Here is a 15,973-nt window from a genome sequence, read left to right as displayed (position 1 = left end):
CGTTCTTATGCATGTTAAATGTGTTGTACCCGAACACAACTGCAATAAAAATTAAAGGCCATAATTATAAAATGTTGAAATGGAAAACAGAATAATGGTCACTGTGCATCACATGACATATTTTTGCCAGTGTTAATCCCTCAAATAAAATTGACATTATCCTAATCAAATATTTACATTAAAAAATACACACTTCATGTTAACCATGAATACAAAAGAATTGAAATTAAAAACAGCATTTAGTGCGGTTGTTTGACGACAATTTGCACCTTGACCTTTTTCAAATGGGGACTCTGGGACCACTTGAGGACCCGCACTAAGACTGAAGAAGAAATGCAGGAAAATTCAAGCATGTACAGTATTACTGTATTACTCCAAAATAGATTTGTAAGATGGAATTTTTTCATAAACAATCTAACAACAAAGTATTTAGGTTCGAGATAGATGACTTTGACTTGCAATCAGCCAAGAACATCAAGTGTTAAGTAAAGCAATATTCTAAACTGTGCTGCTTTTTTTTTTTTTTTTTCGCCAGTGGTGTTTCAGTGGACAGTGTGTCACAGCTGGACATTACCCAGACAGTGTCAACGGGGGCTGGGGTACCTGGAGTGAGTGGTCTGCCTGTTCTAGGTCGTGTGGGGCTGGAATTGAGAGTGCGCAGCGGGACTGTGACGACCCAGTGTAAGTTCTATGAAGTGAAAATATGGCTTTAATCACGTTTTTACATCCATGTTAATCAGATTTCATAACACACAGACAACGTCATTTCTGCTCCTTTCTGCTTTGAAACAAATCGTTGACAAAAAGGTTCATTATGTGTGTAGGTTTAATGCACAAAACAAATTTCATCTTTAATGTAACTGGTTGTAGCAGCTCATTTTCTCCTGGTGGATTGGACACAAACCTCGCTGATGTATGCCTGCTCTTACTAGCTGTGAATATCTAAACTGGGCCTAAGCCTAAAGATAGAAACAATATGGTAGCCCTTTATGTGAAACACTGAAGGGTTTCCTCTTCTAGAGATGAAAGCTAGTTGACACCAAGCACAGAGTGAGAAGACAAGAAAAGAAGTTCATGCAGTCCTGTGCAGTGTTGTTAATTTTACTTTTAAAAAAGTAATTAATTACAGTTACAAATTACTTCTCCCCAAAAAGTAATTGCGTTAGTAACTCAGTTACCTGAATTTAAGAGTAATTAGTTACTTGGCAAAGTAACTAGTGATAATTTTCATGTTTTATTTTTTTTTTCTCCCAAAAAAAAAAAAAAAAAAAAGGTCACACAATGTGAAGTTTAAAGGGTTTTAGCCCAATTCTTTACCCTCCACTTAACTAGACACAAGGGTATTGCAATAACTAGATAGTAACCTTTGCTATGTGTGGAAGTCATTTAAAGTTGTGAATCCACCGTGAAAGTTGTTAAAATTGCTCCCGCTATCGCATTAGTTCCCTTCTGTCTACTTTCAACATGTGAAAGTTTTAAAACTGTTTCATAATTTAAAAATAGATTTGAGTCAAGATTTTGCCGATTTAGGGCCATTTTAGATTACAAAATAAATAAATAAAAAATAAAAAAGTAGGTTCGCTAGGAAGGATCTCTACAACAGAGCCTTCCTGAGAGGTATACTGCTTTAAGATGGCCGTTGTTTACTAACGTATGTAGTCCTTAAAACATGTTGCCAATGCAGCCGTGTCTATCATTTGCATTTAGTTCTGTAATATGTGATATCTACAGTATCATGTGGGCGTAGTTTGTAGGCTACAGTCAGGTATTATTGGAGCCACCTAGCATCGCGTTTGCAACGGCGTCTTCCCCTCTCCTGCTGTGCTCTCTCGTCTCCGTGAGTCCGTCTCTCTGACTTTTTTATTCAACCAACTTAGTAACGCATAGTAACGCACGCCTTTCCCGCCTCAGTAACGGTAACGGCGTTGCCAAGATGAGAAAAGTAATTAATTAGATTAGTCACTACTGAAAAAATAACGCCGTTAGTAACGCCGTTATATCGTAACGCCGTTATTAACAACACTGGTCCTGTGTAACTGCGTAGTGTAGTGACCTATTTTAAAGAATAACTAAACTCACTTTCCAATATTTTGAAATGTTTTATGCATAGGATGAGGCTCTGCCCTGGTGGATCTGTATTATTTGTGTAGTTTTTTATTCGATTGCAACCGTGTTTGCAAGTTAAATCATTCTGCAAACGGTAGGTTTTGAAATTGGTCATGATGTGTTGTCACACAGTGCCTCATTATGCAAGTACCAGTCTTCTTTCTTCTCCATGCCCAGTGCTGAGCACTGACAAAAGCCGTCTGGAGGGTGCCTCTTCCTGGTTCTAAACTGTGCTGCATTAAGTATACAGTAAATAGATCTCTACACCCAGTCCGCTGCTACTCACTATTTACCCGGCTGCGATGTACTTACACTGGTGTGCTCGCAGCCAAAAGTCGGTCTCCTGATCCTAGCCTCACTCCAATGTTTTTTTCCCCATAACCTCCACCCCACAACACCGAGAGGCACTTTTCTCGGCTTGCTCAGCAGCAGGGGCCAGCCTTCTCTCAGCACTGAGGAAAGCTGTCTGGGTTGCCACTTCCTAGTTCTAAAATGTGCCACATTAAGCTTACGGTATATAAATAAAGCGTTATTTAAATTCTACATAGTTATTGTCTTCATCAGCCTTTTTCCCCGCGCCATTGTTCGTCGCTTAGCCCCCTGAGAGTCACTTTTCTCCGCTTTTGTGCCAGCAAAAGTTAGCCTCTTCACCTGGTTTCCAATACCCCTTCCCGCCTGCAAATGCAGCGAGTGCATGCAGGTCCGTTGTGTGAATTGCATGGGAAACCTCTCTTCCAATGCCTTCAAGAGAGCGTGGTGACTGCTAGAGCTGCCACACTGGGCTTTTGGCTTAGCAGTTAGCGCACTCTCGTGTTCTGCCTGATGCAGCGTACAGCACAGGTGCGAGTCCTGACCTGGACGAGGGGGACTGATCACATTGTGCGGCGCGGTTCCATGCAGACCGATTACACAAACACATTTCTAACGCCCACAAGCTTTTGGTCGTCACACCCACTCCACTGACGGCCAAGCATAGCAGAGTATGTATTATAGCTCCAGTTAGCTGCATATTCATAAGAAACTGAATTTTACAATAGGGCTAAGAAAAGGACCAACTAACAGGGCTTAAAATAATTACATTCTGGGCATCTTAACCGCAAAATCTCATAATAGTCTATTGAAATGGCATCCAAGGTCATGAAAAAAATGTCAGAAACTTAAATTGAGCGTACTCTTAAAATCCAGAAGGCTTTTAACAAACACAACATTAGCGACTGGCTTTTTACGGTCACAAGGTCAGCAGTTCTTTTGCATTTCAAGAGTAAAGGAAATTTGGATATGGAGATTCTGATTTAGAAAAATGTGCAAGTTGACTGAATCACAAATGTTGTTTCTAAATGGAGGATAAGGTGTGTGACATCAACAATCGACTATATATTGTCCCGGCGGGTGGGATGGGAAGGGAAAACAGGTTCTTTTTTTAGAAATGATTCTGAGTAATTGGATTCAAGGAGTTCTTTGTTAGCTTGCCTGATGAGTCTGCCTATTGATTTCTCCTTAAACAAAAATAAACAGCTATATTTTACCGTGTCTCAGCAGGAGAGATTACGCATTGCCCTATCTTCCTGCCTAACTTGGTTAATGCAGTGAGGTGGGAAAGAGTGAAAGTAGGGGTAAGGGGCATTGTGACCAGGGTCAGGCAGCAGAATGTGTGCTCAACTGTGGTTGGACAATCTTACCTTAAAAAGCGTATAACACCTGAACGCTCACCATGATGGATTGATGACCATCAAGACTTCAGCTGATATTTTTGACACCTTTTGTGTTTACAATTAAAGGAAACATTTAGTTGAATTTATAGGTCATAGAATGATTCATTTACTTGTGAAATGTTGAAATTAGTCAAAGTGTTCCTTTTTGTACTTTTTGTGAGTTGATCAGGATTAGACCACATTTTGTTTTTAAATGTATGCACATTTAAATCATGTTTATGTAACACGAAATCACCAAAGACCGCAATGGGCTTTACAAATGAATGTTGGACATTGATACATTAAATACGTAAAAAAAAAATTAAAAAAAAAAACTTTAAATGTCACGTAAATTATAATAAGAATTTAAATTAAGAAAATGTTAAAAATAAATGTTTGTAATGTACGCTGGGAGGCAGAACTCAAAGCAGAAGAGTGAGAGTTGGCAGTGATTGTATCCAAAGTTTATTGAACAGCGCATGGAGATGGCAGTGGTGGCCAGTGTTGTTAATAACGGTGTTAGAATATAACGGCGTTATTTTTTTCAGTAGTGAGTAATCTAATTACTTTTCTCATCTTCGCAACGCCGTTACAGTTACTGAGGATGGAAAGGTGTGTGTTACTATGCGTTGCTATATTGGTTGAATGACACGATAAAAGTCTGAGGGAGACGGACTCACCGAGACGACAGAGCAGAGCAGGAGTGGGGAGGAGGCAAAAAAGTTGTGACGCCGATCAAACGTGATGGTAGGTGGCTCCAATAATACCTGACTGTAGCCGATAGCCTACAAACTATGCCCACATGATATGGTTGACATGGTAAATATCCCATATATATAGAACTAGATGCGAAATGACAGACACGGGGGCGTAGGAACTAGATGTGTTAGTAAACAGCCGCCATCTTAAAGCAGTAGACTTCTTAGGAAGGCTCTGTTGTAGAGAACCTTCCTCCTAAATCGGCAAAATCTTGACATGAATCTATCTTAAAATGATTAAACAGTTTTAAAACTTCCACAGATCAAAAGTAGACAGAAGGAAACTAATGCAGTAATGGGAGCAATTTTAACAACTTTTAATGGTTGATTCATGGTAAAGGGTAAATTAGGGTAAAGAATTGGGCTAGGGCCAATTGTCCCAAAAAACTTTTACACTTCACATATTGTGACCTAAGTTTTGTTTTTTTTTTTTTTTTTTTTTTTGAGGGAAAAAAAAAACAAAAAAAACATGAAAATCACCAGTTACTTTGCCAAGGAACTAATTACTCTTAAATTCAGGTAACTGAATTACTAACGCAATTACTTTTTGGGAGAAGTAATGTGTAACTATAATTTATTACTTTCTTAAAGTAAGATTAACAACACTGGTGGTAGCACAGGCAGGCTGGGTCTTAGCTGGCAACAGCGGGATGACAGGAGAGTAATCCGGCGACAGTAAAGACGAGGAGTCATGCAGGGAGGATCCTGGATGGAACAACAAAGTAACATTTGCTGGATGTGACAAGGCTAAATAAAGTAAATACCTGAAGAATTCTGAACGCAACAGATAGGGTTGCAGAGAGTGTTGGTCCGGGACAAGTGGGAATGATGAGCATTTTGTTCTATGATCAAGTCATAATGCTACTCATTCTACTGAAAGTACTTCGATGAAATGTCTTTTTCCCCTTTTACACTCAATTAGCATGTTTGTTTCATAAATCATTTCACTAGAATTGTGAGGCAAGGCAAATTTAATTCTATAGCACAATTTAACACAACGTAATTCAAAGTGCTTTGGATCACATGGAAATCAACAAGACACAATTGAGAAATAGAAATAGAAGTAGAAAGACAAAAATAATGATTTATGAAAGTCGTTGAATTGTTTAGACAGTTAACAACAAAAACAATTAAAAATAAAAATTAATCTAATAAATGGATGAAAATTAAAGATAACTTTGAATTTGCACCATAGAGGCAATTATGAATACGCTCTAGTAAACAATTGCGTTTTTAGCCCTGATTTAAAAGCGCTAACTGTTTAAGCACAATCCAAACATACAGGTAATTTGTTTCAAAAGTGAGGATCAGTACAGTGTTAGAATTTAAATGTAAAAAGTGTTGTTTTCCTAGTAGTGTAAACCTGATTTCTGTAACGTCCTCATAAATTGAATAGGAAAGGTACAACTGTTGATGCAAAGCCACAGGACTTTAAGGAAAGTCATCCATTAATAACTTACTAACTAATGACTTATTAGTTTTCAGTTGATAGTTATGTTATTGAGACGTTATTCTAATGTTGCAACTACTCCTTATTTCTTAATCATTAATGAATGAGGAATAAGTTCTACTTTAGAGTAATGTCCGAATAACTTACATAACCCTGTAACTAATACAATGTTAAAATTTATCATTTTTCAGGATGACAATGCATCTTGCCATAGAGCAGTAGTTCTCAAATAGGGGGAACATACTAGAATAAAGTGTAATTGCACGTCCACTCAGACAATTGCAGTAGCGCTCTCATTTTCAGTGTGTCTATTTTTGAACCAAACAAGAGCACACAGCAAAGCGCATTGGAGATATGAAGAGCTAAGACAAGGGAATATATGACAAAGCGTTTGGCTTTGACTTTTAATACAGTGAGAGATGATGAATGAACAGTCTGTTTACTGTATCTAAAAAAGTTTGCAACGGACAGCTGGGAGCCAACTCAATTAAGACGTTACTTAAAGACATTAGACCCCAGTCACATTGATAAGCCGCTTGATTGTTTTTCAATGAAAACGTCCTGAATATTGCCAACAATCGTCATGCTTTTTCAGTGTTACCTCACTATACCAGCGAGCACTGTTAGCATGCTTGGTGTAAAATAACCCCACACCCCTACAAAGGAGCTGATACTGCCTGCAGCAACAACAACAACAAAAAACTCCCTCTGTCAATGACACTGTTATTTTTGTTCTATTAATTTTTTTTGGGTCAAATTTTGTTTGGCATATTGTCCTCATGAGTTAATGTCGCTAATCAATCTGAACTCATTATTATTTATTGATTTTATTTTTCAGTACCAAATGGTCAAAAAAATGTACCTTGAGTGTATTTTAACAGTTTGAATGTGATTTTTTTTGTTTTTAATTCAGGCAAACTGATGCACTTTTTCTGTTACAAACAAAACAGTGTTATTAACGCTATACTACTTTTTTTTCTTTAATATAAAAAAGGACACAATGTTATGCAGAGGTGTACTGACATAATTTATTCAACAAATGATACTATTTACAGTGGTGGCGGAGAGTTGGGGGGTGAAGGGGGGGGGGGATTAATGTCTTCCTGGGGCGTACCAGAAAAGAATTGAGAAGCACTGCCATAGACCAAAAACTGGAAAAAAGGATCCTTGAAGAAAGACACAAGGTCAATGTCATGGCCTGCAAATAGTCCAGATTTCAATCCAATTGAAAATCTGTTGTGGAACAGTGGAAGTATTTTATATATTGTTTAAGTTTCATGAGAAGGTTCCTACCCGCAAAGCTGATCTGGCAAAAGCAATCAGTGAAGGTTGGAGCCAGATTGATGTCAAGTTGTGTTTGTCACTCATGAAGTTAATGCTTCTGAGACTGCGAGCTTTTATAAAAGCCAGTGGTGGTGCTGGCGATGTGTTAAGTGTTCTTTTGTGGTAGTTGTTTTTTCATAATTCCATATTTTTTCCTTCAGAATTGAGTGAGTCCATAATTTTCCCTTCGGCTTAGTCTTAAAAGTTAACTGTTACCGACAACTATATTTTTTTTCTTGATTTCTTTTAGTGTTTCCTAAAATCTAAATGTTGCTATTCAAAATGACTTTAGTTTTTTGTCATGTCTGTGTGGCCTGTTTTTTTCCCCCACAAAATTCAACAACTGCATGGCAGTGTGCAAAGCCATAGAAAGGTAACCATTTGCAAAACTTACATAGAATTGCATCATGTTGGATATCCATGTGTGTAACTCGTCACAATTTCATTCACAAAAGAATACAGGAAAACTGAAATGAAAAGATATAATTCATTATGTTACTTGCCTTAGCAATGCTATTGATCTAAAATATGTGGAATGCCTCGTTTTTTCTTTCTGTAATTCCAAACAGATATGTTTATATGTATAATACTTTCTAAATCTGCACCGCGAACCTTGATATTGAGTGAATGAGGTCACTTAAGTCCTCACTGTCACTTATTCAATTCACACTTGTCACCGACTCGCTGCCTGTCACTGATGGGCATAAGTTAATTTGTCACTGGGCAATGGGTGTTGAAATAGTTTAAATCTATTTTAAATTTAGAACAGTGTATATGCACTGCATTACTTTGTTGACTTTGACGTTTAAACAAAGACTTATTTTACCCCCTCCACAAAACGTACTATATGTTGATGCTAAACGTCCATCATTATGCTCTTTCTGTACTTGCTGTTACACTCAAACTATGAAATATTTTGATAATCTTTAGATTAGAATACCTTTAAATGTAGAGGTTTTTTTGAGTGTAGTTTATTTTTAACATTCAAATTTGGCAAGCTTGATTAAGGAAACCTCTGGTGGTCAGCTGAAAAAAAAAAAATCAGGAAAAATGAAATTATGGGATTAAAGTTAGTTTAGAAAAGTTTGCTGGATCTTTCTGTCCGAGACACCATTACAGCTTATCCGCCCAGGCATATTTGCTCCTTCTTGGTCAGCATGGGGTGGTTTCGTGAAGCGGCGTTGTTTTGTGAAGCGAATCTGCAGTCAATAGATTGTGTATGAATGTCTGAATAGCAAGAGAGAAGTCAAGGAAAAACACTAAAGCTGGTAATCCAGAACATTCTTTTAAATGGAACATATACAACAACAACAATCCAGCATATCACTTGATAACAACTTGTGGGTGTGAGGGAACCCCAGTCAACGGTGGCACGCCTGAAAATTGACCAGGGGGATTTTGGCAAATACAAGGCTAGTTAGAAACATTATAACACCAGATATTTATCAAACTGTCCGCTATTGCTCTGGGAAGCATGAGTAATTCTTTACAGCTGACAACCAAATGTACACTTAAACACTTTCTCTTTTTATTTTTAATTAAACTTTTCTTTTATCTTGTAGTTTGTTTGGTTGTCAGTAAATGACAAACACTGCCTAAACAACATTGTCAAAGTGTGTTCCAAGATAATTGGCATCAAGCAGAAAGTGTTGGACTGGAACAGATACATGGCTGCAAGAGCCACCAGAAATAACAGCCAAAAAGACATTCTTGCTTCAAACTTGTCTCAGCAATGATGGGTGCCGCTGACAGAGGTGGGTAAAGTGGCCAAAAATTTTACTCAAGTAATAGTAGTGTTACTTCTAAATAATATTACTTAAGTAAAAATAAAAGTAGTTATCAAAAAATTTACTCAAGTACGAGTAAAAAAAGTATTTGTTGTAAAGAAAACTCAAGTAATGATTAACATTGTGAGTAACTGCTTACTGCTTTGAGATTTTTTTTTTCTCAACACAACTTCATATACAGTATATGAACTGTTATTATTATACTGTACTATATCCCAGGGGTCCCCAACCTTTTTTGCACTACAGACCGGTGTGATATGGGCCTTTTTTTCACGGACCGGCAATGTGTTGCAGAAAAAGACAATATAAAATAACACGAAATACAAGAAAGCCCGCAAACAGTTTGCTGAAGACATGTCAACAAAGCACATGGATTACTGGAACCATGTCCTATGGTCTGATGAGACGAGCGGGATTTCTTGTGTAGCGCCTTCAGAAGAGGCTTCCTCCTGGGGTGATAGCCATGAACACCAATTTGATGTAGAGTGTGGTGTATGGTCAGAGCACTAACAGGCTGACCCCCCACCCCTTCAATCTCTGCAGCAATGCTTACAGCACTCCTGTAACGAGTCACATGACATTTTGGAGGGAAAATGACAAGCAGTACTCAATTTGGACATTTAGGGATGTACGTAGTTTCTAAGGGGTGTACTCACTTTTGTTGCCAGGGGTTTAGATATTAATGGCTATATTTGGAGTTATTTTGATGGGAAAATAAATTAACTCTCTCATTCAACCGGGAGCAGCCGAGAGCCTTCCCCATTGTTATGTGAGCAAATAGTTCAACAGTTCAATAGTTTAGTTATGTGTAAATAAATTGTTACTTTGCGATCAAAAGCTCTATTTGTCTTGTTGTTTGTTATTTTGTAAAAGGAAAACATTATTCAGATGTATGGGATGTACCCAAAGCAAAAAATAGCTGTGTTAAAGTCAGTTATGTTTGAAATATATTCTTTCACAAAATGCTTCATTTCTCTGTTTTTTCATCAGAAATTCGAAAATTGCTCAAACTAAGCTATTTTCTAATGCTGATTTCTAAAGAATGGAAAAAGATATGAACTAACTTTTTTTTTCTGCTGAAAGAGGAGAGTCTTGTCTTTCTTTTGGTGGGTTCCTTGTTTATATAGCAATAGAACAGAATTTTCTGTGGGCCTTGCAAAATCAGTCAAAATCCAGTAAAACGGCCGGGAGCGAAGGGCCTTGCTCCGGTGAAAATGGCTGGGAGTGAATGAGTTAATAAAGACACGCATTTTTCTATATTATTCTTGTTTAAAAATATTCGGTCGGACAGTAACATGTTTAAAACTTATTTGGAACAACACTTTTTTTTTCGCTATCATATCGGGACTCTGTATCTGCAAATTCTCAAAATCAGGTGACTCTGACTCGGGTGCAAAAATATGCGATCGGGACATCCCTAGTCAAAAATATTTTGTGGTAAAACTACACAAAGAAGTACATTTTTCTTAAAAATGTACTCAAGTAAATGTAACGGAGTAAATGTCACGCGTTTGCTCGTCTCATATTATGTGTTTATTCATGCACGTCCCCTGTCCAATAGCATTTAACATTTTTCCCCATGATTTTGCCATTTGAGTGTTGAATGTGCATTGTACCTGCAAGCGTCAAATCTGTTGTGTACACAGAGTTAAAAAAAAAAAAAATGCAGGCATCTGAAACTTATGGTTTTATTTTCTTTCAAACACCCATTAATTTATCACTGATGACTTCCTCAAGTGCCGAAGCAATGAACTGTGTTAAACCTACCACTGTCCTTCAGTCCGAGGAACAGAGGGAAGTACTGCCTGGGAGAAAGACGGCGGTATCGCATCTGCAACACAACACCTTGTCCAAACAACGTCCCCAGTTTTCGAGATATCCAGTGCAGTCACTTCAATGGTGCACTCTATAAGGGCAAATTCTACAAGTGGGTGGCGGTGATCAGCAGGGGTGAGCAAGCAGATTTTGATTCAAGTTGACAAGATGTGATCTTTTGTTGCCCCGCTTACAGTGTTCTCTCACATCTAGTCTAATATGTGTGTGTCCATGTTCTGCATCAGTCAGTCCTTGTGAACTCCACTGCCGCCCGCTGAATGAACATTTCTCTGAAAAGATGCGTGATGCTGTCGCTGATGGCACTCCGTGCTTTGAAGGCAACAAAAGCCGAGATATGTGCATCAACGGCATCTGTAAGGTAGCACTACATCTAATGTTTTCCATCTCAAAGAGAAAGTTTGAGATCAATAATTGAATTGAAACTTGCTGTACTGTATTTTTTTTTTTTTTGCCTTGTGAAATGGTTAATGTGCTACATGCTTTCTGCAGGCAAGTGTTATGCATTTGACATTTTGCATTTTATGTCATTCAAAATGCTGTGGCCATGTTTTTTCCCCCCAAGATAACAACCACTTGACTATCTGGGCCAAAATGCCAGTTACTGATACGCTCTTTAGATATGGAGTAGACTCCAGATTTCATGACATTTTCTGACATTTTTGCTAGACACTCATATTTCACAATTTTTCAGTCTTAGCGACAATTTCATCCATTCAACCATGTTCCACAATGACTCCATGAGGGTCAGTAGCAGCTGACTTTGGGGATTTTTTTCCCTTCACACCCTATATTGTTGTGAGTATGGAATCACAGGAATACCAAAATTTTAAAAAATAAATAAATGTAATATTTTGTCATTGAGTGTTACGTTTTGTCATTGAAAATCCCAAACGGAAAAAAACAATGACAATTTTTGTCATTTACTTTTACTTTTTTTTATTAAAAAACCCAAACATAAAAAAGAATAGTGATTGTTTTCTTTGCCTATTGCCATTTCTATTTAGAGTGGTATGAAAAAGTATCTGAACCTTTTGGAATTTCTCACATCTCTGCATAAAATCGCCATCAAATGTGATCTGATCTTTGTCAAAATCACACAGATGAAAATGCAGTGTCTGCTTTAACTAAAACCACCCAAATATTTATAGGTTTACATATTTTAATGAGGATAGCATGCAAAAAATGACAGAAGGTGGAAAAAATAAAATTAAATAAACCCTCTGCTTTAGGAGACTTAAAGAGCAATTGAAACCAATTTTCACCAAACATTTTAAGTGCCCAATCACTGATGAGTGGTTTAAAGCTGCACTGCTCACTAAAAAACACAAACGTTGTAAGAATTGTCTTGTTGAGAAGCACTGTCTGATGTGCATCATGGCTCGGTCAAAAGAGCTGTCTGAAGACCTGCAATCAAGGACTGTTGATTTGTATAAAGCTGGGAAAGGATACAAAACAATCTCTAAAAGTCTGGATGTTCATCAATCGACAGTCAGAGAAGTTGTCTTCAAATAGAGAGAGTTTGGCGCTGTTGCTTCTCTCCCAAGGAATGGCCATCCACCAATGATGACGCCAAGAGTTCAGCGCAGAATACTCAGAGAGGTAAAAAAACGAATTATTGCGTGTCTACTAAAGACTTATAGAAATCACTGGCACAGTCCAATATCTGTGCACACATCAACTATATGTAAAACTATGGCCATGAATGGTGTTCATGGGAGGACTTTACAGAGGAAGCCACTGCTGTCTCGTTTAATGGTCGCAAAAAGGCACTTGGACACTCCACAGAAATTTTAGCAACATATTTTGTGGACTGATAAAACCAAAGTTGAATTGTTAGAGAGTAGCACACATCATCATGTGTGGAGGAAAAATGGAACAGCTCACCAACATCAACACCTCATCTCTACCATGAAGCATGGTGGAAGGAGAATCATGATTTGGAGCCGTTTTGCTGCCTTAGCCTGGACAACTTGCAATCATGAATGGAAGAATGAATTCAAACGTTTATCAGGATGTTTTGCAGGAAAACCTAAGGCCGTCTGTCAGACAGTTGAAGCCAAGAAGAGGATGGATGCTGGAACAAGAAAAGGATACAAAACACAGAAGTAAATCAACTTCAGAATTGTTTCAGAAGAACAAAATGCACGTTCTGGTGTGGCCGAGTCAAAGTTTAGACTTGAACCCCATTGAGATGCTGTGGCATGACCTAAAGACAGCAATTCATGCCAGACATCCCAGGAATCTGACTGAACTACAGCAATTTTGTAGAGAAGAATGGGCCAAGGTTAGTCCTGATTTTTGTTCCAGAATGATTTGCAGCTACAGGAAGCGTCTGGTTGGGTTGTTATTGTTGCCAGGGGGGACAAAATATTAAATGTGATTGTTCTTTGTTCTATTTTTTCCACCTTTTGTCATTGTTTGCATAAAATCCTCAGTAAAATATGAAAACCTATAAATGTTTGGGTGATTTTAATTAAAGCCGACACTGTTTTTTTTTCAACTTTGTGATTTTGACAAAGATCACATTTGATGGTGATTTTATGCAGACATGTGAGAAACGGGTGGCCATGGCGCTTTTGGTAGCTGGAGTGGTCCTTGGACTGATGGGTCAGTAGTTCGATTCCCGGCTACGACTGGCCACTGTCGAAGTGCTCTTGAGCAAGGCACTGAACCCTCATTTGTCTCCAATGGGTTGGCAGCGCCTTGCATGGCAGCAGCACCATTGGTGTGTGTGTGTGGGGGGGGGGGGGGGGGGTGAATGTCTGCTAATGTAAAGTGCTTTGGGCATGGTAACCATGTAGTTAAATGCGATATGTAAGTACTGTCTGTTTACTGTCCAAATTCCAAAAGGTTCAGATGCATTTTCATACCACTATAGCTTGTAATTGTCTTTGCCTTTGCTTTTGCCTTTGCTTTTACCGAAAGGAATGGTCTGTCGACCATGTAGTTAAATGCGCTATGTAAGTACTGTCCATTTACTGTCCAAATTCCAAAAGGTTCAGATGCATTTTCATACCACTATATCTTGTAATTGTCTTTGCCTTTGCCTTACCTTTTACTGAAAGGAATGGTCTGTCAATTAAATGGCGTTAGGTTGGGCTTTCCAAACAGGAATAGTAGTCGATAGCTGATTACTCCTAGTTTGCTTGAAGGAAACTGACGTCTCGGAGCAATGGAATTTGTCACCAAGACAATCATATTTAATGCAGTCTATAACTAACCTTTTCCTTTTTGGAAAGCCCCTCCCAACGCCATTCGATTGACAGACCATTCCTTTTGGTAAAAGCAAAGACAAGGTCAAGTGAAAAAGAAAAGGCAATGACAAAAATGGCCATTGTTGTTGTTGTTTTTTTATTATTTTTGTTTTTCAATGAAAAAAGTACACGTCAATGACGATTTTTCTGTTTGGGATTTTCAATCACAAAAAACTAAAAGTCACTGACAACATATGCCTTGATATTTTCATTTATTTATGTATTAATTCATTGATTTCTCTCTATATAGTCATTTATTTATATATTCTTTCATTTTTTTTTTTTTTTTTTACTTTGGCACGCCGGTGATTCCATGTGTAAGTCTATGGCTAAGTACACTGTCAAACAAATGCTATGACTAATGATGGTAAGCCCAATAAAATAGCATTTAGTGAAAAGAAAAAGAAAAAAAAGAAGTGTATTTATATTATTGTGTTTTTAAGTAAAACTCATTTTTAAGTTTGGAGTTAGAATTGTATCTCTTTTGAATTTTCATAATACAATGTCTCCTATTTATTCATTCATTCATTTATTTATATATTCATACATTTATTAATTCATTTTGGCAGTCTGGTGATTCCACATGTAAGTCAATGACCAATAGCCCAATAAAAAAGCATTCAGTTAAAACAACAACAAAAAAAAGTATGTTGTATTATTGTGTTTTTGAGTAAAACCAATATTTATCAAGTTTGGAGTTAAAATAGTACCTCTTCTGAATTATTCTATTACAAAATCTTTTGTAAACGTCTTTATTTACTAAAGAAGTGTTCAATTTTAAATACATTTGATGAACGCATGATACCTTGTTGTCTTCATTGCGCTGTAAATGTCAAAAGTAATACTAATTCCTTTTGATACTTTCAATCAAAAATATCAATAAAATGTTCTTTCTGTCAGATACACAGACATACAATCTGTTCCAAAGAGACTATTATTAGTTTACTTTATTTTAGAAATCATGACTTTTATCAACACTGAATGCAACCCACCCAACCATACATATTGTGAAAAGGTGTTCATGTTTGTGTTTCGTTATAATTATCCTCCCAAACCTGCTTTCAATTTTCCACTCATCGATGCATCCATCCCGAACAAACACAAATTTGTCCATTCTTCCATCTTGTGTTCACAATCCATTCAACCTTGTACTTTGTACTTAACCAGCCATTCAACCATTTACTAAGTTTTCTGTCTCCAGTTTGATATACTGTGTGTATAATATATACACACACTATTTTTGGGGGGGTATTTTTTTGCTCTGTTGTAGCTCATGTTTTTCGTCCTGTGTTGTCACACAGACTGTCGGCTGTGACTACGTGATTGAGTCAAACGCCGTGGAGGATCGCTGTGGAGTGTGTCTTGGTAACGGCTCCACCTGTGCAACTGTGAGGAAAACATTCGAGGAGAGTGAGGGACTTGGTATGTTTTCAAGATAAATTGCAGCCGATTTCACAACTGACAATCATAATTCAAAGCCAATATTAGTATTGGAAGTGTTCCTCAAATAAAAAGTAAAAAAAATACTTAAATGGTAAATGTTTTTCCATGTTTATCAGAGATTCTCAGACATTAATGTATCCGTTTGGAAAACGCTTTTTATTATAATTTTATTATCATTATTTATATTACTTATTTGTTTACTTACCTTCATCACGATTGTGAAAGGTATGCATTTCTGGGAGGAGCAATACTAAGTAGGGTATGCATGTGACCCAATGGCAAATGTGCTAAATCATCACTGCCTTTCTCAAACAGCTTTAGAGCT

The 15,973-nt window shown here is 37.4% G+C and overlaps 1 protein-coding gene across 3 annotated transcripts in view; it reads left to right on the top strand.

Moving 5' to 3' along the window:
• The window catches only part of LOC130922998 (A disintegrin and metalloproteinase with thrombospondin motifs 7), a 136,750-nt gene that overhangs the window by 65,231 nt on the left and 55,546 nt on the right, over window positions 1-15,973 (top strand). For all 3 annotated transcript variants that reach the window (XM_057848352.1, XM_057848360.1, XM_057848368.1), the window contains exons 11-14: window positions 536-681; window positions 10,896-11,065; window positions 11,176-11,309; window positions 15,507-15,627. In XM_057848352.1, coding sequence (XP_057704335.1) covers window positions 536-681; window positions 10,896-11,065; window positions 11,176-11,309; window positions 15,507-15,627 — 571 coding nt within the window. The remainder of the gene's footprint in view (window positions 1-535; window positions 682-10,895; window positions 11,066-11,175; window positions 11,310-15,506; window positions 15,628-15,973) is intronic.

The sequence above is a fragment of the Corythoichthys intestinalis genome, chromosome 1, assembly GCF_030265065.1.
Source record: "Corythoichthys intestinalis isolate RoL2023-P3 chromosome 1, ASM3026506v1, whole genome shotgun sequence".
Taxonomy (NCBI): Eukaryota; Metazoa; Chordata; class Actinopteri; order Syngnathiformes; family Syngnathidae; genus Corythoichthys; species Corythoichthys intestinalis.
The sequence above is the reverse complement of the archived record's forward strand: the minus strand, read 5'-3'. Positions and strand labels throughout refer to the sequence as shown.